Genomic DNA, 21,387 nt, shown 5'->3' with positions numbered 1-21,387 from the left:
AAGCCAAAATTTTGTTTTTCGTTTTAATTAGGTCTGAAATATATCATTTCCACTTGCTCGACTAGGACCTATTCGTGCTGCTGAAAACAAATCCGGCAATAACTTACAAATGTTTTTATGTCTGGGATGAAAAGAATTTAGGGATTTAGCCTGGATTACTCGCAAAAAGAATAAAAGGGACTGTTCCCAATAAGTAAACATGGAGGTATCTTTTTAACTGCCGATATCGTCACTAAAACACTGAGCGGTTATACGTCATATCTGACCTAGTATTATTTGTTGACATTGGCAACAGAAACGGTTGCGTGATAAAAGCTATGATGAGAAGATCTGCATCTGTGTCATTTGGTGCATTAAGCTGTTATAACAGTTGCACTGTGATTGTTCCTAGCTCTAAAAAGTCAGAGTGCAACTTCAGAGCCTGTGTACATAGATACTGAAGATAAGGGGCAACTCTTTGTCCCTCCTCCAAACTCTAAATCCAGCTATAGCTGACTTTCTTACAGGTGAGCCGAAGGTTGGTTTCTGTAGGTTTACGGTTGTACTTCAGGACTTCACACAGCACCAGCTTGTTGGGGTCTTTGCAGAATGGATCGCGGAACATGGCTGCGGGGATCAGATACAGCACAAATAACATCTAGTACCACAAAGATCCTTGTTGTTCACTAGTATGTTGCTTCAACTTACTACACGCGTGACTGGTGCTGACAACATGCGATACAATTTACATCAATGTGTTTGTTTCATTATGTCAGCAGCAGACACAGAAGTTCTCCCCTTTTAAGTGGGCCCTGCTTACTAATATGAAGAGCTGCTTGGGAATCAATGCAGCAAACAGATATTTCTGCATGGCCTTATCAACAACAGACTAAAAAGGTAGATTTAAGCCACAACCAAAATTTAAGCCAAAAACACTGACCTAAATCTTGTTAAGCAGTTATTGAAAAAAAACCTAGAATCTTTATAACTGCCTGTCTATTTTAAAATGTTCCTGTTACTGAATCAGCATTATTTATGTTTGATTTTGATTGATAAGGAGATGATTCATAGCATACCATGAAATAAGAGAAATGTTATTTAGATCCACATATAATTATTTTCTTAGTCACAATAAATGTAAAAAAGATTTTGTTGAACTTTTACTCAGATTTAATCCATGGCTCGCAGAGGATAGAGTGAGACTCTAAGCAAGTTGACTTTCATCTCAAAAAACAAAACAAAAAAACATTTCCTTGAGAAGGAAACAATGTTTGCACTCTTTACTTTGTAACTACAGCAAGAACCTTATCTGCAAAAGGAAGCTCATTCCAAAAAACCCACAAAACAAACAGAGAAAGCAATTTAAAAATCCTACAAGAGGCGCATGGTCAAAAGGCTTTCAGGACTACCAAACACCATCGTGAAGTGGGACATGTGTAGCTGATTGAGAAGCGAGCCATTTCTCTGTGATGAAGACATACAGGTCTGCCGTTGCAAAGGCAAACATTCAGCTTATGCTGAACTGCTACTGAGACATGTGAGCTCCTCCTCTGGCTCCTCCCCCTATGTTTCATCCTACTACTCCACCTCTTCCACCTCCTCCTCCCTTGTCTTACATATTGCCTAGTGCTCTGATACAGGAGGCTTCAACCTATGCGGGAATTTTTCCTAGTAGTTGCTCACGGCTGAATCTGCGTGTCAGAGAGGATGACAGCGCAGCCTGCATCCAAGCAGGGTTTTCAGAAGCAGCAAGCAGGAGACTGTTGGGAGGGAAAAAGTCTGTCTGCGCAGCCCTGAGCACTGAAGAAGCTTTACTTAATTCCATTGCCAGTGGAGTTGCTATAACTTTGCAGAAAGTGTGAGGAGCTGAGAAATTACCTTTGATTTTTCAGAAGATTTTCGAGCTCACGAGTTCATCTTCAGTGAAAGAGAAGACTCTTCGAAGAGACCTTCGGCTGATCATTGTTCGTGATAACGAGGAGCTCTTTTTCAGTCATTCTCTGTGAAAAATGTCTGAACAGCATCGAGGCACCTCAGCAGTTTTGTCACATGGACGTTGACGCCAAACAGCTGTTGCATTTACCATCTTTTCTCAGAACGAAGCTGGAATATTGAGGAGCTAGAGCCTACTGCACCGATGATGCTGACCGGTCTGTTTGCATCGAAGTGCTTTGTACTTAGCAACTGATGAGGATGCGAGACAGTGTGATGACCTACCTATATTTGGCAAATGTGTTTTTCACCTCGTTGGAGAGAAGAGCACAGAGGAAAAAAGTCAACGAGAGAGAACAGGAGAGGGGAAGAGAAAGCCAACAAGAGAAAGTGTGAGGCAAACAGTCAAAGGGAAGATCTACAGAGCCAACTCTGCCAAACTGAAGACGAAGTCAAAGAAAAACAACCTATCAAACACTTGGCCACATGCCCGTTTAATGCTGGAGCATTGTGTTCGCTCGGCGCGATACAGGGTGAGTATGTATTCTGTTTGAAGTGGCTATTAGGCAGGAAATTAAAGAGCTCAGAGGAGCAGCTGTCAACTGACCCTACTTACTGTTTACTAAAGACGTATTAGAAATTCTGACATGATAAAATTTTGATTACTGAATAGCAAATGCGGCCTCAGTTACTATATTAAGGAACTGTGGAACATGTTCTGTGGCTCACAGTTGCAGAGCTGTGCAGTACATTTTGTACTGTGTGGATTTAAAACCATCATAAAAACATGGTTTAATTGACCTTAGATACACTTAAATAATTCACAAAGGGTTTGCTGGCATGTTGTGCATTTACTTAATGCAGAAGGTACAAGTAAAGTAATTCAGTTTAAAGTATCATTAAAAGTCATGGGTTTGATAAGCCAGCATCCTGACGCTTGATCTGCTGTTTTATTGGAGGCATAAAAACTTTGGGACTTGGTGGCTTTCAATGTCCTTTAATTTACTTGTTATTTTCTTAATTATTATTACTTTGCTCTTGAAACGCAAACAGAAGCTGTTATACCAAATGTTTTGTCTTGCTCGGCAAAAACATGTAAGACCAAAAAAGCAACAAATTATCACATTTGAGAAGCTAAAACGGTTTTTATTTCTTTGGTTGGAAAAAAAAAATTCTTCTACTCAGAAATAATATTTTCTGAGATTTTTAAAACACAAAGCTCTAATAAAAAGCTACATAAAAAGAGCAATCCAGAGATTTTTCCTCTATAGGAAACTGATTTATTTTTATAGTTTTCTTTAATGAAACACAGCAAATTGTAATGGAGAAAATAATTGAGACTGAAAAAAAAAGCCTTGCTACAATTTTTCAGTCAACTATCAAATCAGTTTTCAAGCAATTATGTCAAACATCTATTAGTAAAAAGCCATCTAAGCCCATCAACTGTGACTTTGTAAAACTGAAATGAATTTCTTTCAACCTTTCATAATCTGGTGAAAATAAAAAGTTAATGTAATGGCACTCAAACAAAGGCACAGGTATTTAAAGACGAAAGTGGGTGGGCTGATCAGTGGGATGATCTCAGTGAAGTGTCTATGATCCACCCGCAGCTTTATTTAACCTCACACCATAACCCCACTGGCGTCATCTTAATGAGCAGTTCCAGGGAAACAAACCAAGCACCTGTAATGCTTTGTTTCCTATTTGTGCTAACCAGACAGTACATAATTGGCCTCATTCCTCTGCTTTGACGCCAGTCTCTTCCAGCGTACATGGCAAATCTAGTATCTATAACAACACCGGAACATACATATTAATGGAATGATTGGGACTATTAATCTCAGTTAGGAAATCATCCTTGTGTGTGTCAATCTGGTTAGCCGAATCACAGAAGCTCTAATGTGATTTCCTTTTGTTTCATTATGATTGAGCTTTGATAGAGGCCCATTAGCAGCCTTGGTAAACTACGGCTGCGGGGGAGCAGGATTGATCCTTGTGTTAATGTGTACAGATAGATGACAGTGTGAGGATGTAAATAACTGGGCAGTAATTTCCCAGTCATACAGGCGCATGGACTCACATGTACAGAATAAGGGAACTGCATCATTGGTTCATTTCTCCTAGCAACAGAATAATCAACCTCCAACGATGTGAGGACTAAAACTGACTCTGTAAAGCTAAAAAAAAAAAAAGAAGAGGAAAAAAAGAAAAGAATTCTTGAGAATTGAAAGCAACTTAGTAGATTAAAATTCAACAAATGCATCTGTTGTTCACCTTATTCATGACCGAGGTGATGAAAACCTTTCTGCACAAAAGAAGCTTTAGAATGAACTGCTCGCAAAATATCTCAAGTATCAAAAGCACCAAAGTTTCATCCTTGAAAAGTTACCTCACTCTGGAATCTGCAGTCATGAAAAGGGTCTGTTGTCTCCTGACGCATTGGAAGCACTGGATGTTATAGAGGGTGTAATCAGAGTCTTTCAAAACACATGAATGCTAAAAGCACTTGGGATGTTTGGACAAGCAGGAGGGCTACATAATAGCCATTTGTCAGGCCACAAACAACAGAAATCAGCTCGACCTTCAATTCAAATCAAACAGTCTGTTTACATAATTTCCCTGTTGGGCTCCATTTTTCATAATCACACCAAGTAGAGGTTTTAATAGAGCTTTTGCAAACACAAAGTCAGGCACTGTATCTCCCAACAGCTCAATTATATATGTTTAAACAGACTGGCAAAGGAAATTCACCAAATGTCTACAGGTCTTTATCAGGGCTGCGCTAAATTTTCCAGTTGGATTTTGGGCGTGTGCTTGAATTTGTCCAGCATGCATATATCCATGCTGAGAGATGAATCACTGCAGCAGCAAATGCATCTGGACACATAAAAAGTCCAAATGAAATCTAAACAGCCTGAAGTGATACAAATAGAGACTATATCAAGAGCAAGGAAAGCTCTGAATCTCTGAATGTAAAGAAACGCACTGGTGCATATATGTGATATAGATACCATATTTCATTATCAGGAAATAATGATAATAATAATAATTATTATTATTATTCTGTTCTTATTAGCTAAATACATCAGATGAACAAAAACACAATAACTAAGCCAAAATATATAAGCAAGTACACCCTTACTTCTTCCATAGTAATTAAGAGGGTAAACAGCAGCTAAAAACCCAAGAGCTACAATCTGAGTACAATTAGAAAAAGACCAAAAAAAGTATAGCTTGTCTGGAAGTGCAGCCAGAAGCAAACGAAAATGGAAGCACAGCATAGTCTGCATCTGAACAAACCACAAGACTTATAGAACAATGTCCTTTGGACAGACAAGACCAAGGTGGAGATGTCTGGCCACAGTGCACAATCCAACATTTGGCAAAAAACAAAGCACAAACTCCTCATAACAACTGTGAAGCATGGTGGTGGAGGGATAATGATATGGGCTTGTCTTGCACCCTGGGCGCTTTGCATTGAGTGGACCATGAACCTTTCTGTATTATCAAAGTATTCTCTAACCAAATGTGATTGGATGCAAGACAGTGTGATTGGCCAATCTGACCAACAACTAAAGCTTGACCTATATTGGGCTGTGTAACAGGATAACTGTCCTGAGCAAACCATCAAATCTCCATCAGAAAAAGAATCAAAGAGATCCAATGGTCCAGTCAACATCAACCAAACCCAATATCCCCAGACCTGTTGTTGTTCAATAAACGTAATATTAAACTTACTAAGGTTGGACTTAAATTATTTTAGACCCAAGTAAGGGTCGGATTAATTTGATGATGATGGATAAACCTTGAAAGAGGGTGCACTTTCTATTTTAACATTACATAATACCAACTTTTCAGTTGATCAAGGAATCCTTGTTTTAGATTAAAAAAAACAAAAAACACACTTCCACTCATTAAGATTCAAGAGCAACTACATGAAAACTTCCCTCAAACGGTTTTGAAACATTCCATTATGTAACACTGTAGGTTCTGACAGCCGTGCCTCAGTGAGAATTATAATTATAAAACTGGCCTCTAACCTGTCCAACTGTTGACTCATTTTAAGAAGACGCTCACTGCATATCTCCATCTGGCAGCGATGTCAAGAAAAAGTAGCTGCCAAAATTAAAAGGGTAATTTTATCTTTTCCGAGTCATTTCTTTGTCCCAGTAGTGGTGTTAAAGGTGCTGACAAAACTATTTACACTACTCAGGACAGGAAGAGGAGCTAATGACAGTGATTTATTTTTTTCCACGCAGCCTTCCTTCCGCCTACATTCATTTCTCGGCTGTTTTGCTTGACGAACAACACTCCCTTTCTTCGGTTCAGTAAAGTGGTGATTTATTTTTGTGATTTACAGCAGCCCGACTTACAGTGATAAGTTATACATCACATAGAGGCACAACTTGTTATATTTTCAGCTTTCTATGTCAACACAGACGGCAAATTCAACTAAAGTGCAGATACTCAAGAATCGTTTGCAGGCAATTACTGCCTAAAGCCTGGAATCCACGAACATAAAAAAGCAGATTTCCTCCTTGACGATATTTTGCGAGGCCTTTACAACCGCTTCTTTGTGGATCTCTCTGTCTTTCATTTTGACTTCACATACATTTCAGTATATTTTAGTTAACTGTTCTTCTGTACAAGTGCTATTTTGCAGGATTTGACCAAATCTGACCAAAAGAATATGTGACTATACTTTAAAATTCATCAGCGTTTTTTTATTGGAACCTTTATTATCTCTTGTGATTTCTTGATCTTGTGATCTTTTGTGGATTTCTAAAATAACCTTCTTTTTCTTAGAACATACCAAGCTCTTTATTTTCCAATTCCTACTGTTCCCGCCATCTGCCTGATGGTTTAGTTTGGTTTTTGGAGCTTAGGACTCGCCAGTTTCTTTCAAGAGTTACAAACTTTCAGATTTAAAAAACAATAACAACAAAAAAAAGGTCAAAATTATACTCTATGGAATAAGGTATAGAGACAACTCTGAGAGTCAACGGCGTGAACACACAAAATCTGGGTAGGAGAATTTTTTAATGAATCATATAAACACAAGATTTGACAGAAAGTACATCAAGGACTGGAAATTGCCCCATTATTAATGCCAAAACATCAAACTATTCTACATGGATATATTATGGACGGCAAAGTTTTTCTGTGAGCAGAACAATTTGTATTTTAGTCACATTATTGCTACAAATAAATGTATCCATAATAACAATTGCATGGAGAACAGAAGCCTCAGCATGTCTTCACTCAACAGTACACACACACAAAGCGCTCTGCAACATCACATTTCATGTATTTTGCTACATATTTTGCAGTTATATAACATATTGGAATGTCTGTCAAAGTACCCTTATTAATATGACTCAGACAGATCTGAAACATGCTTGAAAAATGTCTGAATAATACATTGTGTTGTACAAGAAGCCTGGAATTTGCAGAAACTGTCTGTTGTCAGTTGGTGACTGTGAGTCAGACTCTTCCCCTGACCTCTGAAAAATACCTGCAATCTCACACAGCCTGTAGAAAAAAAAACAGTACAAGCACTCATGCACAGCGAGTAGTACTAGTAGGTTTATTAATTCAGTGAATTAGTGTTTTGTGATCGTCTACAGCAGGTCAGCTGTTAGAAGTCCCAATCTGGATAAATCCTCTGCCCCACCTCAGCTGTCAGATTTATCCAGTAAACAGCTGACGCAGCAACAAAGGCTTCACATACTTTCCATCAATTTATGATGGAAGATGATGCTCTGATATCAAAACATATTAATTCTCCTTCATTTATTCTGCCTCTCCCTGCTCTGAACTGTCATGCTGTTTCTTGAGTGAAACACACCAGTAACTTATTCATCTGATCCCCTCGTTTGTGACCCACTCGTGTGCACCGCTTTCAGAAATTCGTGCTGGTCGTAATTAACTGACTGTTTCGGTTTGTGCTAATAGATTTCTCCGAGAGCTTTCCACTTTTGCTTTTTTCTGATCAGGGCCTCACACTGATTTGCTCAAATATGTTTTGGCACTTGAAACAACTAGGGATCGAACCAGCATCCCCACACTCTCTGGACATCCTGCTGTACCTCCACAGTCATTTACAACAACAAAATCTTGCTGTTTTCTCCAATAAATGTCAGGAATATCAGGAAAAACAATCCACACCCACTCATATATTTAAACTGTTTTGTTTTGGGTTGCCAAATGTACTCAGCTCCTATAGAGGAGATCACAATATTATTTGCTCTCATCATGTAGAGTATAATGTACTTGATGAGAAAACAAAACATCTACTTGATTAAAATGTTGTTTAAAAAAAAAGAATCAGCTCACGTCTAACGCCTCCATCACACTGTAGGTAAAGCTCTGCTCTCGACCCGTCTGCCCTGGGATTTCGAATCTCGTAAGAATTGCAAGGTGCATAACAAAAGGTTGAGAAACACTGCTGCAGGCCATTTCTCTCTTGAAATACATAGAAGTACTTCCGACCTGTACATTCTGTCAAATCTTGTTAATAAAGCAAACAAAATACCTCAACACCCTTACAAGATAAATAAATAAAGTCCACAATAAGTATTTTGTGAAAAGCAAAGCGGAAACAGGTGGTTTTTATAGTGAATTCCTGTTTTCATGGCTACCTTAATTGGCCAGAAAAACTACTCTTAAAAGCATCGCCGCCCACGTACAATTAAGTATCCTCTAAAGAGCGGCAGCCTCTTGCTGTATGCCATGACTAATCTGGCAATGTGGGCAAAACACAGAGACGAGAGATCGGAGTCAAACAACTCACAAGAGCACCTTTGGCATTTACACTACAAGAGAAGGAGAGAGAGCGACACGGCGCTGCAACACTCCAACTTTCTAATGGCGTGAGGAAAAAAACCCCCACAATCCTACAAAAACAGTTCACTGCTGAAAACACTCACCCGAAGTTAAAAATGGCCTCATGACTTTCCCCAAAAGCATCAGCCTGCACAGTTCAATCAGTGTGAATGCCTGGATACTCAACTGAAAAACATAACTGACAGAAGACATGCTACTTGGAATAATGTGCCATACTCGGCGAGCTCTTGATTAGTAACATGTGCGATGGAATTCGGCTAATTAGAGCTTGGAACCAAAAATAAATGAGGATGACTGATGAGGTTTGTCAAACATGAGTTTCTGATCATCATTGAATTTGTGAATTTTCAAGCCAGAAATTGCAATAACTAGTCTTCAGCCCAGAATGTTGTTAAAACCAGTTAAAGCAGCACCAGTTCATTTTGTTGCCAACTGTGGCAACACAATGCTGAAGTAAAACACTGGAATTCACAAAACAGCTGCCAATTTATAAATCCAGCATGCTGAGGAACAAATTAAGATTTATCTTAAGTGATGTTTCTTACCATCTGATAAATGGGAGTCCAGTATTTACAGGCCTCCTATATTTGTAGCTGTAAGAAAGAGACAGACCATACAGCTAAAGCTACAACAGTTACCCAAAGACTTCATTTTTATAAGCTACACCTGTCATAATAGAGATCATTTTAAGCCTATAAATATTGGTAAGTGCAGCTTTAGCACCATGTAAGACAATAAAGTCATTTACATGACATAAAAAAGGGGAAATGTAATCATCTGCATGACTGCTTAGCTTTCATTAGTTAAACCAAGTGCAATGTGTTGGTGTGACCCTACTTTGAATAATGGCATCTTAATGACCATATCACATCCTACTGCTCCAAAAGTTTAAATGATCTAATGTTTGATGACTTTTTTTAGACTTCCACAGCAAAACAGTAATTTATCCAGTCAAGTACTCTGCCACCTGCAGCAGTGTGTTATGCAACGTACTCAGTCAAGCTGACAAGAGACTGGAAGTAGAAGGAAAGCAAAGTGCAGGGAGATTTGTACTTTAGCATTCCTGCCAGAAATGTGTAAGAGGAAGGAAGCTAAGCAAAGTCAAATTCAGAATAACCTTTATTATTCCTTATTGAGGACAAAAGAAGAAGTGTCAGGCCTAAAAGCCTGTCTACAGAAGATGAACAGAATCTAAAAGTCATGTTCTTTAGAAAGAAGAAAAAAAATCCAGCAAAGACCTGACACCAGACCTGAAAGATGTTCATCCATTTACTGTTCATCGAAGCCTCATAAGAAATTCTCTCGGTGGAAAAGTGGCTGTCAAAAAGCCGTTCTTCAGGATGGGAGGCAGGGGGAAAGGCTGACATATGTCAAATGACACAAGAACTAGACTGAAAATCAGTGGCAACCTGTCTGACGGAGTGATGAATCCAAGTTTGATATTTTTAGTTTAATATGTCGATTAGGAGGTCAAAAGAGAGTTACAACAATGAGTGTTTCCTGTAAAAAACAGATGTTTTGGAGACTGTGTCATGGTTTACCTAGTGATGTTGGGGATCCAATCTAATGTTACTGAAAATACAGTCAGATTTTAATCTACCATGCAATACCATCTGGAAAGCATCTGATTGACAGTGGCTTCATTTTTCAGTATGACGGTGATCACAAACAGTCATGCACTGGCCTCCCAGAGCCCAGACCTCGACATTAATAAAGCACCGAGGGATCTTGATAGAACAGAACAAGAGGCAGCCAGCATCCAAAGAAGAGCTTTAAATGTCCTTCAAGAAGCCTGAAGAACTAATCCCGAAGACTACTTAAAGAAATGACAAAAAAGCTTGCCTAAGAGTTCAGGCTGTGCTGAAGAATAAAAGTGGTCATATCAAATACTGACTTTGAAACTCAGAGTTATACTGCATTTCCATTTATATCTGCAGAAGTTTCATAAAATCGCTAAATCACTAAGTCCTAACAAAGAAGAACAAGAAAATAACACCCTTGATTCTTCTGTATTAGACTCTGCGCTGATTTTCAGGCAGTCTTGGATAAATCAGCAAAGTATTCTTTAGAAGAATACTGCCATATAAAAACAACCTAGATATATACTGGTCACATAATACATACTCCATGTAGAGATGTGGTTAAAGCTGTGAAAGAGTTCACTGAAGTGGAAAAGAGGCACTGAGTCATAGCTAACCATAGAATTTAACACCACTACAACAGTGTCAAATGTTAGCAGGATGTATGATTGATTCTTTAAATGCATGGAGTAATCATGTTTCGTCTCTTACATTCAGAGCGCCTAGAAAGAGGTTTGCATCCACAACATGAAATCCAGTTTTTGTAGCAGGCTTGAAACAGAGGCAATCCCTGAAATATGTATTAGTATATATTTCTGGTAGTGTTTCCAACGACACATCACAGATCAACCAGCATTACTGAAAAGTAGACGATTACAGATACGCCTCTTCAACTTGTTTCATGTCGTTTTCAATTTCATCAGCGTCTAAAATTGACGGACATAACTTGAAGAAAAAAAGAACAACCCAAGCCAAATTCTTTCTTGAACCAGTAGTCCAGACTGTGACGAGGGTGAATCAGCTCAGTTAATCAGTACCCATGGCATATCTGACGGAAGCAGAAAAAACATGACAGTAACTGTAAAAAGAAAACTTTTTTTTTTAAACTTCAAACTGCCAAATCACCAGGGAGGGATTTGTCACCGCAGAAAGCCTAACGCAAATAAAGCTCAAGAAAAGGAGATGAAGATGTGCCATGAAAACCAGAATTGTTGGCAGACGTTTCAGGTCATGATTACTGATTTCAATGCCATCAGCCTGGGAATAGTCAGGATGTTTACAAGGCAAGACAAGCTGCTCACTGAAACTCAAAAAAATTACTGAGCTATGGTAACCTGCTTGTACCTCAAGCTCATGATGCTGCCAAATCTACACCAGTCACAGTTAATTAATTACCAGAAAGCCAGCAGGAATTCAAAACAAGTATGAACTATTTTGTGATTTATGTTCAGGAGCTGGGAAAATGAAAAAAAAAATGTTCCTAAAATATTTCTAGACTGTTTTTAGATGTTTGCATATACTCAGCATGTCATGCTAATTCGGGCATTGTAATGATATCTTTGAAATGTTCTTTTTCCAAGGTGCAATGTGCAACATATATCTTTAATGACAACAACAACAAATTGGGTTCAAACATTTGAATTTATTTTGAATTTTCTCTAATACACAAGGGCTTACAAGTACAGTATATGAACTGAGAGGTCAACACCCTCTCGGTCCATGGTAGAGTTCCTTTAAACTGGTCGTCTTCCTGGCAGGAACCGGGCTTTTAAGCACAGCTCAAAGATTTTCAATACAATTGAGATCAGGGTTTTGGGAAGGCCATTCCAGAAGCTTAATGTTGGCCCACGTTATTCCTTCCAAAACCAGTTATGATGTGTGTTTGGGATCATTGTTCTACTGAAACAACCAACTCTGTGCTATCTGACATGAGACTGAAGAATTTCAAGGCAATCCTTTTTCTTCATTATTCCATGCACTTTGTGCAATGTACCAGTACCACTGGCAGCAAAGCAACCTCAGAGCATGATGATATCGCCACCATGCTTACAGCTGGTACAGTGCCCTTAGGTTTAAAACAGGGGTGGGGAACTCCATGCCTCAAGGGCCGGTGTCCTGCAGGTTTTAGATCTCACCCTGGGTCAACACACATGAATCAAATGATTAGTTCATTACCAGGTCTCTGGAGAACTTCAAGACATGTTGAGGAGGTCATTTAGCCATTTAAATCAGCTGTGTTGGATCAAGGACACATCTAAAACCTGCAGGACACCTGCACTTGAGGCCTGGAGTTCCCAACCCTTGTTTTAAAAGGTTGCCCTTTAATCCTTCAAAAATACCTTTTGTCCTTGTAGCCAAATCATTTCACTGTGGTGTTCCTGCAGTATCCATTTCATGGCAGGCTTGAGTGTTTGTGGTTTCTGGTTTGTTCTTAAACCAATTTCCTCTCCTTTGAGGGTGACTGTCTGAGACTTCTTCTAGACCAGGGGTCTCAAACTCGCACCCCGGGGCCACTTGCAGCCCACATCACCCCTACTTGCGGCCGTATATTGACCTGAAGAAATATAATGCAATTTGGCCCTTGAAGTTACTTTTTTTGTTAGCGAGGAATTGTTTGTTGTTGAGTGCAATGTTAAAATAATTTCTTTAAAAAGCAAAAAATGATTTAATATGAAGTAGGGCTGCACAATTAATCGTTAGAAAATCGCAATCTCAATTCATACTTATGTGCGATCTCATTTCCAAATGACAACGATTTTAAAAAATTTTTTAAAAAAGAAGACGACGATTGTACCGCATTTTGATCCGGGACGTAATCTGCATGAAAACAAGCGCTCACTCTTCCTGCTCAACAAATGACAAGGGCGGAGCCTTATACCACGTGATACAGAAGCTGGCTGCTAAAATTAGCAGGGAAAAAACAACGGAGAGCACGTCAGGGATGACGAGAAAGTGACAGGAGAAAATCCGTCCCAGTCAACCACCCAAACACCAATAACGGGAACCTTATACAGCGCTTCCCTATACCCGTCGAACTCCCGCAGGCACAAAGAAATTACGGAGGCTATTACTTATCACCTGACCAAAGATATGACTCCCGTCAACACTGTGCAAAACGAGGGATTTAGGAAAATGATGAACACCCTAGACAAACGCTACACAGTGCCGTCCCGCAACTATTTTTCTATTGTTGCACTACCTGCTCTATACACGCAGTGTCGAGCAACGGTGGAGATGGTACAACATTTTGCGGCAACGACAAAATGTGAGACATTTGTTGTTTTTATGTTTATTTATTGTTTTTATGTTCAGTCTCAACTGTTACGAAGTTGATGTGCAGTTAATAAGTGCAATAAATATTTATAATGGAAAAGAAAATCGTGAGAGAATCGTGATCTCAATTCTAAGCAAAAAAAAAAATCGTGATTCTCATTTTATGCAAAATCGTGCAGCCCTAATATGAAGGCAATATGAGCAGAGAGTGCAAACATGTTCAGGGATTGCATATTAGTTCAGTCAGAGAGTTTGTGTAAAGAGAACAATTTTCAATAGCAGTCAAAAACTAATATGTCTGCATTTTTATTTTGTTAAATACGAACAAAATTATAGCAGAAGTGCTGCCACTTGTACACGTGTGCCACGTACATACAACTGGTTAGAAAAAGGCTCCAAGAGATCTTCCCAAAATGTGTAAATCTATGGTCCTCTTTCTTAGATTTTCAATGAGTTCTTTGGACTTTCCTATTGCTCTTATTGGTCAGTCCAGCAAGTGCTGTCAAACAAATCCTTTATTTGCTGGCAAAGAGAAACTATCACTTATACTCAGTCCTGATAACTAAAGTTAACAGGCCTTGTCAAGTTAGAAGACATTGTACTACCTTCATGCAATACTAACTGAAAGATATGAGTGAATGCATATATTTGAGCCTGTATGCCTTCTGAATTCACTAAAACTATATGCTGTGCAATCATTCCAAGAACAGTTTAAAGAAATCATTAAAATCCCAAAATTGTCATGACATCCATGCCCATGATGAGTCTTAAACTTCTGACCACAACTATAAACAATCTTGAATATTAAGCTAAACGTGACAGCTCGACACTGGGGCTGAGAATCAGGGAAATATCTGAAAAAACTTGAGATCTGCTCTTATTAAACTGAACTTCCCTAACTATGATCCTTGGGGGAAAGAAACAGCAACAGAATCAGAGACTGTAGAGAGCCCAGGGGCCCCGACACTGACCACTGAGGCTGAAATTAGCAAACAAGACAAACAAGGATCCTCCATGCAGCTATCTGACAGCAATGTCCATACAGAGCAATTAAAGTCCCTAAGGACAGCAGCAAACATTTCTAGCTAATTAGGAAACGGAGGCAACTTTGGAAAACTACAACTTGACTCAGTGGAGTATTTGCACTAAGTCTACAACACACACGAAAGGTCAACACTCTTTAGAAAAACTGAGTCAACATTTATTTGTGCCAAGTGAAGCGTGATGGTGAAGCATCAAATAAAAACGTAAAAAACTGACTGATTGTTAATCACTTAAGCTTCTAGAACAAAGTCAAAGGTAAAACCCATCCCTCCTGTTGTGGGCTGTATGAGCTTTGCAGGTGTGGCTGGTAAAACAAACATCCTCCTCCAACATCTTGTGGTCACATCTTACCTGCTGAGGCCAGCAACACATGAAAGTCTGTTCCTCTCTGAGTAGGCGTGTCATCATCCGGCTCTGGCCTCTCCGACTCCTCGTACCGGTCCCAGTTTGACTCCAGCTTCCTCCTGGAGAACACCTGTGTGCTATCATCGTCCTCCTGATAACTGTCCCCTTCATCTTGGTCCTGAAGGAGAACATTGCAGGGTATACAATGACCAATATGACACTCAAGAAAATCAGAAAGCAGAATCAGACAAGAAATCTTAAGAATAGCTAGATAAAATAAATCTGTCAGCTAAGAGACTCAAGTTGAGCGTCCTCTGATCCAAATTCTTATACGCAACAGAAGAACATCTTAATCTGAAACATACTTTTATCCACCTGTTCATTTTAACCAATTTAAATGGAGTATTGGTGAGCTGGGTTAAAGAAAATGATTAACTTAGGACAGAAATAAACAATACTCTGAAAATTTCTTGCATCCATCTTGCTACAACATTTTTATATGTAGCACATCCATCGGCCACTTCATTGGGTACACCTATTCAACCTGTTCAAGGCAAATGTAAAAATAATAGAGCAAAGAATGTCAAACTGTATAGCAGCCTCCCACCAGCAAACTGATGGCTGCATCCAGTAGAATAACAAACTGTCTCACAAACCCAAAATCATCTCAAAGAATTAAAGCAGTTCTGAATTAAATCTAACCCAGTTCCAGAATACGTAACAAAAAAAAGAAAACAAAAACACCTAAAAAAGTGATTTTATATTGCAGTGGGATTTGGGGACCATTCCTTTGTAAACCAAAAAAAAAAATTATAATAATTAGGAGAAAAAAGATTTTGAGCTGGAAAAAATTTTGGCAACTATTTCTATAATTACCATTTCAAGAACAAATGCCAACTTCATTCAAACTCTGGCACTTTGAGGATTTTCTGAGTTTCTATTTCTAGTCAAAGTAATTTAAATATCTGTTTATTTTTAAGATGTCACCTGTGCTTTAGGAAAATAACACAACTAAACTATTAATTTAGGAAGTAAGCAACAATAAATTAATACTGAAAGTACTCTTTTATTAGCAAACTGCAGGAGGACTGCCTAAACACACAGATCCCAAACATGTTTGCAAATTCCTGACAAATGTGCATAGAAACATCCATTTCAATTGAATTTCTCTGCAAGTATTTTTTTTTCCTCCAGTACCAGAAGAGACTTTTCAGAGTCTGTTATGGGTTTATTGGCTAGGGAATGTATGTAAAGCACAATATTTAGATTTTAAATCCTGGTTTCTGTGAATAATTTTTGTGTTATAGATCACAATGCAAAAACAAAAAACAAAAACAAAAAAACAGTCTGGAAAGAAGTCTAATTGTTCTAACTTTTAAAAAGTCTAAACTGCATACCTTTAGTACTGTCACTATGATTTTCCTGCAACAGAAATAATAATTCATTTTGTGCTTCACAAATTGAAAGACAATTTTTTTTAAAGTGTTCATTAGCACATAGCTCTTATTTATAATTGGTAGCTAAGCGTCATAATTGGGTGAAGGTATAAACAAAGAATAAACATCACTGCCAAAACTGAACTCATTAAGTTTGCCTGAGTAACGCATTTATCCCCGCTATCTCACACATCTGCAAAAAAAATCTTTTCATAATACTGCCATGGAAAAACCGTGCTTTCTTCTGAACAAGATCATCAAAGAGCTATGGATGCACCAAAAAAACAGAGAAAATGATTGCAATCAAGAGCTCCAACGAACCAAGGGAGATTTTGATGACTGTAATCACAGAGCCCCTATTGTTTCTCTTCTACTGCTGTAGGTACCACAGCAGGGGCATTAACTGTCTGAACATCCCAGTGGAAAAACAACTGCAGCCTCTAGGGTCATATCGACAGGCAGATTGTAAAGTGACAAAGTTAAATTGCTGTGGGAAAAATTTCAAGAGCTTGATCAAAATGTTGACACATGTAAAAGGGCTCAGTGTAGCTCTATACAGTGCATGCTGGTAGGATTTATTAGATGACGATAGCACGAACAACAAATAATAAGCATGGATGGATTTAGCTTATATTTGCTCACTTCTCATGTCAGCTAATGCATATTGACTCGAAACTTACTGTGAGTTTGCACATTATTTCAATACATAGCTATATTTCAAAGTTTGCACCAGCTGCTGGGATTGTTTTGCTCAGACTAACTATAACACTGCCTAACTATCACCCTGAAATGAGTTTTAGTTAGGCCGAATTGAAGAAGTAATCCCATGTAGCTTTGCAATAGCATCTGTGAATGTGTGCGTCAGCGCAGTGACGTAAACTACAGGATTCAAAAATATTTTTCAACAAAGTTTGGGACTAACGTAAGGGGACTCGGATTCCCTGCTCTCTCTCACCCGCTGATGGAATTCAGCAGCATGGGCGCCTCCTCCACGTCCACGGCCGCGATGATGTTCTCGTTTACCCCGCCCGCGGTGGTGGCCTCCTCTCCCTCGGCGTTCACCACCAAAACTGTTGCCGTCGTTTCCACCGCGGCCACCTCTTCTCCCACTGCCTCTGGTTACTCTACCTTCCATTACTGTCAACAGTGGCCGGACAGCTGAGCGTGTGACGCCTCACAGTTGAAATGGGTGTTACACCCAATGATATCCCACGGCAAAATTGTTTTGATTTGATAGTTCCGGGCCTCAATTTGGCTAAATGAATATCTATCAGTACCATATAAAAATAATTAACTTTTCACGTTTGAATGTTTTATATATTCTTAATGAAGAAACTCTATGTCAACTAGAACTTATAAGCAAATAAATACTGCATATATTATTATATTATATGTATTATAATATATAGTATTATTATTATTATTAATGACATATAGAATTTTATAATACATTACATGCACACACACATATATAATGATGAACCTAATGTTTTATTCTACCGTATAAATATTATACTTAGATTACAATAAATCTGTTACGCTTTTTACGAACTACGTATACAAGTTAAAAATCTAAGTAAGCTACCGTCACTCTGATCAAAAGTGAATTGTGCTAACTCATTAAAAACATCTCTGTGTGTAATTATATCTCATTGCTGTTCTCTTTTCATTGCAGGTAACTGCTGAATCCGCATGAGGCTACAAAGAGATATTTTCCAACAGTAACACAGCTCTGTAACAAACCGTAATGGATGCTTCAAACAGTACTTTTGGCAACACTTCACAAGTCTCCGCTGCTCCTCACAGCCTTTGGGAGGCTATAACCATCGCCACGGTGTCGGCCATTGTCAGCCTGATAACAATAGTTGGTAATGTGCTAGTTATGCTGTCCTTTAAAGTAAACAGTCAACTTAAAACTGTAAACAACTACTACCTACTGAGTCTGGCGTTTGCAGACCTCATCATAGGAGTTTTATCCATGAACCTGTATACCACATATATACTAATGGGTTACTGGTCCCTGGGGAACCTTGCATGTGACCTCTGGCTAGCAGTAGATTATGTAGCCAGCAATGCTTCAGTTATGAACTTACTTGTTATCAGTTTTGACAGATACTTCTCCATTACAAGGCCACTGACATACAGGGCAAAGAGGACTCCAAAGAGGGCTGCCATTATGATTGGTCTGGCATGGTTGGTGTCATTTGTCCTTTGGGCTCCACCCATTCTGTGCTGGCAGTACTTTGTAGGAGAGAGAAAAGTGCAAATGGACCAGTGCCAAATCCAGTTTTTAACAGAGCCCGTCATCACATTTGGGACAGCCATTGCTGCGTTCTACATCCCAGTCTCTATTATGACCATTCTTTACTGCAGGATTTACAAAGAGACGCAAAAACGGACAAAAGATCTAGCAGAGCTGCAAGGGCTCACAAAGGAACATGTTCCAGAGGGGGCTAAACCACAGAAAACTCTTATTCGTTCATGTTTTCATTTCACCCGAGAGCCAAGAGATCAGAGTCAGGCCTCCTGGTCCTCATCTAATCAAAGTAATGCCACAAAAACTACCACGAGGTCAGATGAGGCATGGGCGAAAGCAGACCAGATCACGTCTTTTAATAGCTACACGTCCTCAGAAGAAGAGGAACAACACGTTTCAGTAGAAACCCCACAAGGATCCTTCAAAGAGCCAGGAAGTGGAGAAACTAATAAAAATGGACAGGTGACTGATTATGCAGAAGATGAGTATTTTTCCACACCTCAAAAAACGAGCAGCAAAAAGTGTATCTCATATAGGTTTAAACTTGGCTCAAAGGGTAAAAACAGAAATCCTATGAGCGCAACATCATGCCCCCTTGAAGCAGAGCTGCCCACCAAAAATGCCTCCCCCTCCTCATCCTCCACCACCTCCAAACCCATGGACACTGCCCTGAAGAACCAGATTACTAAGAGAAAGAGGATGGTGCTGGTGAAGGAGAAAAAAGCAGCCCAGACTCTTAGCGCCATCCTCCTGGCTTTCATCCTGACATGGACGCCATACAACATCATGGTGCTTATCTCTACTTTCTGTGTCGAATGCATCCCGACATCTCTGTGGCACCTGGGCTACTGGCTGTGCTACGTCAACAGCACCATCAACCCAATGTGCTACGCTCTTTGCAACAAGACCTTCCAGAAGACGTTCCGCATGCTTCTGCTGTGTCAGTGGAGGAAGAGGAGGAGAGGTGAGGATAAGCTATACTGGGGTGGACAAAACCCAAATGTCAACAATAAAATGACTTAATGTGTCCCTGCAATATTACACCAGACTTACTTTTGTCCACTTTGTTGGATTTTCTTGACATATACAGTAGTCAGTGGTCTTCTTCAGCATGAAGTGCCACATGTGATTTTTGTGTTAAAATATCTGCTGGTTCAAAATGAGCTGAGCCTGATGAAGCGCCTAAACGTCTGCTGTTATAAGAAAGAAAGGTGTCTGCACATTCTCACATAATTAAAGGTTAACGAACAGGTTCAGATGTTTTCTAGTCGGTCTTGAAGCGATATACCACTGCTTCTACACATTAAAGTCTGATTACAGACCTACAGATTGCATGGCCGCTGAGGGAGCTGCGTGAAGTAGGGCTGTCCGTGATGTTTAAAAAATGAAATATCAACATTGTGCTAATAATGCATGTATGATAATCATAAATAATTGTGTATTTGTTCTTTTTGTATGCTTTTGTATAGTTATATGGATTTAGACTCTATTGCCACCTGAATGCATTTGTGAGGTTAATTAATGTAAAAAAGACACAATAAACAAAGTTACTGATTAATTTGAATGATAGAATTATTGCTATTTTTAATAGATATCGTGATAATAGCAATATTGTAAATCTTTATTTTTGTTGTTTTTTGGTAATCATGCAGAAACGTGATATCATGACAGCCCTAATATGAAGTCTGATAAACTGCCTTGTGCTACATCATATCACTTGAGTCAGCGTCCGTTTTAGATGTCTAAGGGGTGTTGAGTTTAGAAACAAGTGATCTTATCAAACTTCTGTAGGCTAATGGCTGTGTGACATGGACAAAACTGTTTTTGGTTAAGTTGTATGGTGGGTAATACAGGCACTAGTTGTTGTTTTTTTGTTGTTGTTGTTTTTGTTACAAGAATAGGAAAGTCAGCAATGAGATATATCTCTCTTTCAACTCCTGTCATTAATAGTTCAAAACGAGTTAATGGCGCACACATTTAAATATTTGTAATATACTTACACTCCCATATCCTTCCTCTCCATATGGGCAATACTGCTATCCCTTTGCAACTGAGATCTAAATGTACTCAGACACTAAAATATATGGTACATAACATATATTATGACTAAACAGTCAACACTTTTATTGCAAGAAAAAAGTGACATTTACATAAGGCAAAAAAAAAAAAAAAGCAGAAGAAACAAAAAGTACAGAAGGAAATAAATCCGGTGTAAAGGTTGTTATGGCTTTATGTAACGGGTGTCAGACACTTTGTCTTCTATCAAGTCTTTCTGACCTACATCAATAAGGTGAGGCGCTGTTATGCGTGTTTATTAATCCCTTTGTCCAGTCTGATTTTGTGGCAGTGTGTAAACTGCTTGCTCAACTCATACTAACTTTATCATAATAATAATAATGGATTGCATTTATATAGCGCTTTTCGAGACCCACAGTTATTAAAAAGAATTAAGAAATGTTAACTAGAAGATGTTCGTAACACAGACAATCTCAAAACCTGCTCTTGGTACGCTGCACTGATATCTCTTGTACACATTTTTTTTTTTTTTAATTTGTCTTGTTTTCTGTTTTCAGTACCTGTGGACAGGCAGGAAATCATTAATGAATTGCAAAATGTGTCTTTTTTTCTGACAATGTAAGAATGAAAAACAAAATTGGGTCAATATTTATTTTTAAATGAATTTTTATCCTTTGAG

At 38.8% G+C, this 21,387-nt stretch overlaps 2 protein-coding genes across 3 annotated transcripts in view; one reads left to right on the top strand and one right to left on the bottom strand.

The window, feature by feature from the left end:
• The window catches only part of aven (apoptosis, caspase activation inhibitor), a 40,249-nt gene extending 22,629 nt beyond the window's left edge, over positions 1-17,620 (bottom strand). Inside the window, exons 1-2 of the mRNA XM_085248292.1 lie at positions 17,391-17,620; positions 15,006-15,177 (exon numbers count right to left, since the gene is read on the bottom strand). Coding sequence (XP_085104418.1) covers positions 15,006-15,177; positions 17,391-17,570 — 352 coding nt within the window. The 5' untranslated portion in view covers positions 17,571-17,620. The remainder of the gene's footprint in view (positions 1-15,005; positions 15,178-17,390) is intronic.
• chrm5b (cholinergic receptor, muscarinic 5b) lies at positions 1,653-21,345 on the top strand. 2 transcript variants are annotated; one of them, XR_014888773.1, is made up of 3 exons: positions 1,653-2,444; positions 18,111-20,982; positions 21,024-21,345. XR_014888773.1 is itself a non-coding variant. In XM_085248290.1 (2 exons), the coding sequence occupies exon 2, from the start codon at positions 18,183-18,185 to the stop codon at positions 19,713-19,715; it is 1,533 nt and encodes a 510-aa protein (XP_085104416.1). In that variant the 5' UTR covers positions 1,653-2,444; positions 18,111-18,182; the 3' UTR covers positions 19,716-21,345. The 2 variants fall into 2 exon arrangements, 1 of the variants encoding a protein (XP_085104416.1); XM_085248290.1 differs by having other exon boundaries at positions 18,111-21,345.
• The last annotated feature ends 42 nt before the right edge of the window (positions 21,346-21,387 follow it).

This window comes from Mchenga conophoros, linkage group LG15, assembly GCF_057382185.1.
Source record: "Mchenga conophoros isolate Kocher_MC1m ecotype Shallow Benthic linkage group LG15, M_conophoros_male_GT1.1, whole genome shotgun sequence".
Classification (NCBI taxonomy): domain Eukaryota; kingdom Metazoa; phylum Chordata; class Actinopteri; order Cichliformes; family Cichlidae; genus Mchenga; species Mchenga conophoros.
The sequence above is the reverse complement of the archived record's forward strand: the minus strand, read 5'-3'. Positions and strand labels throughout refer to the sequence as shown.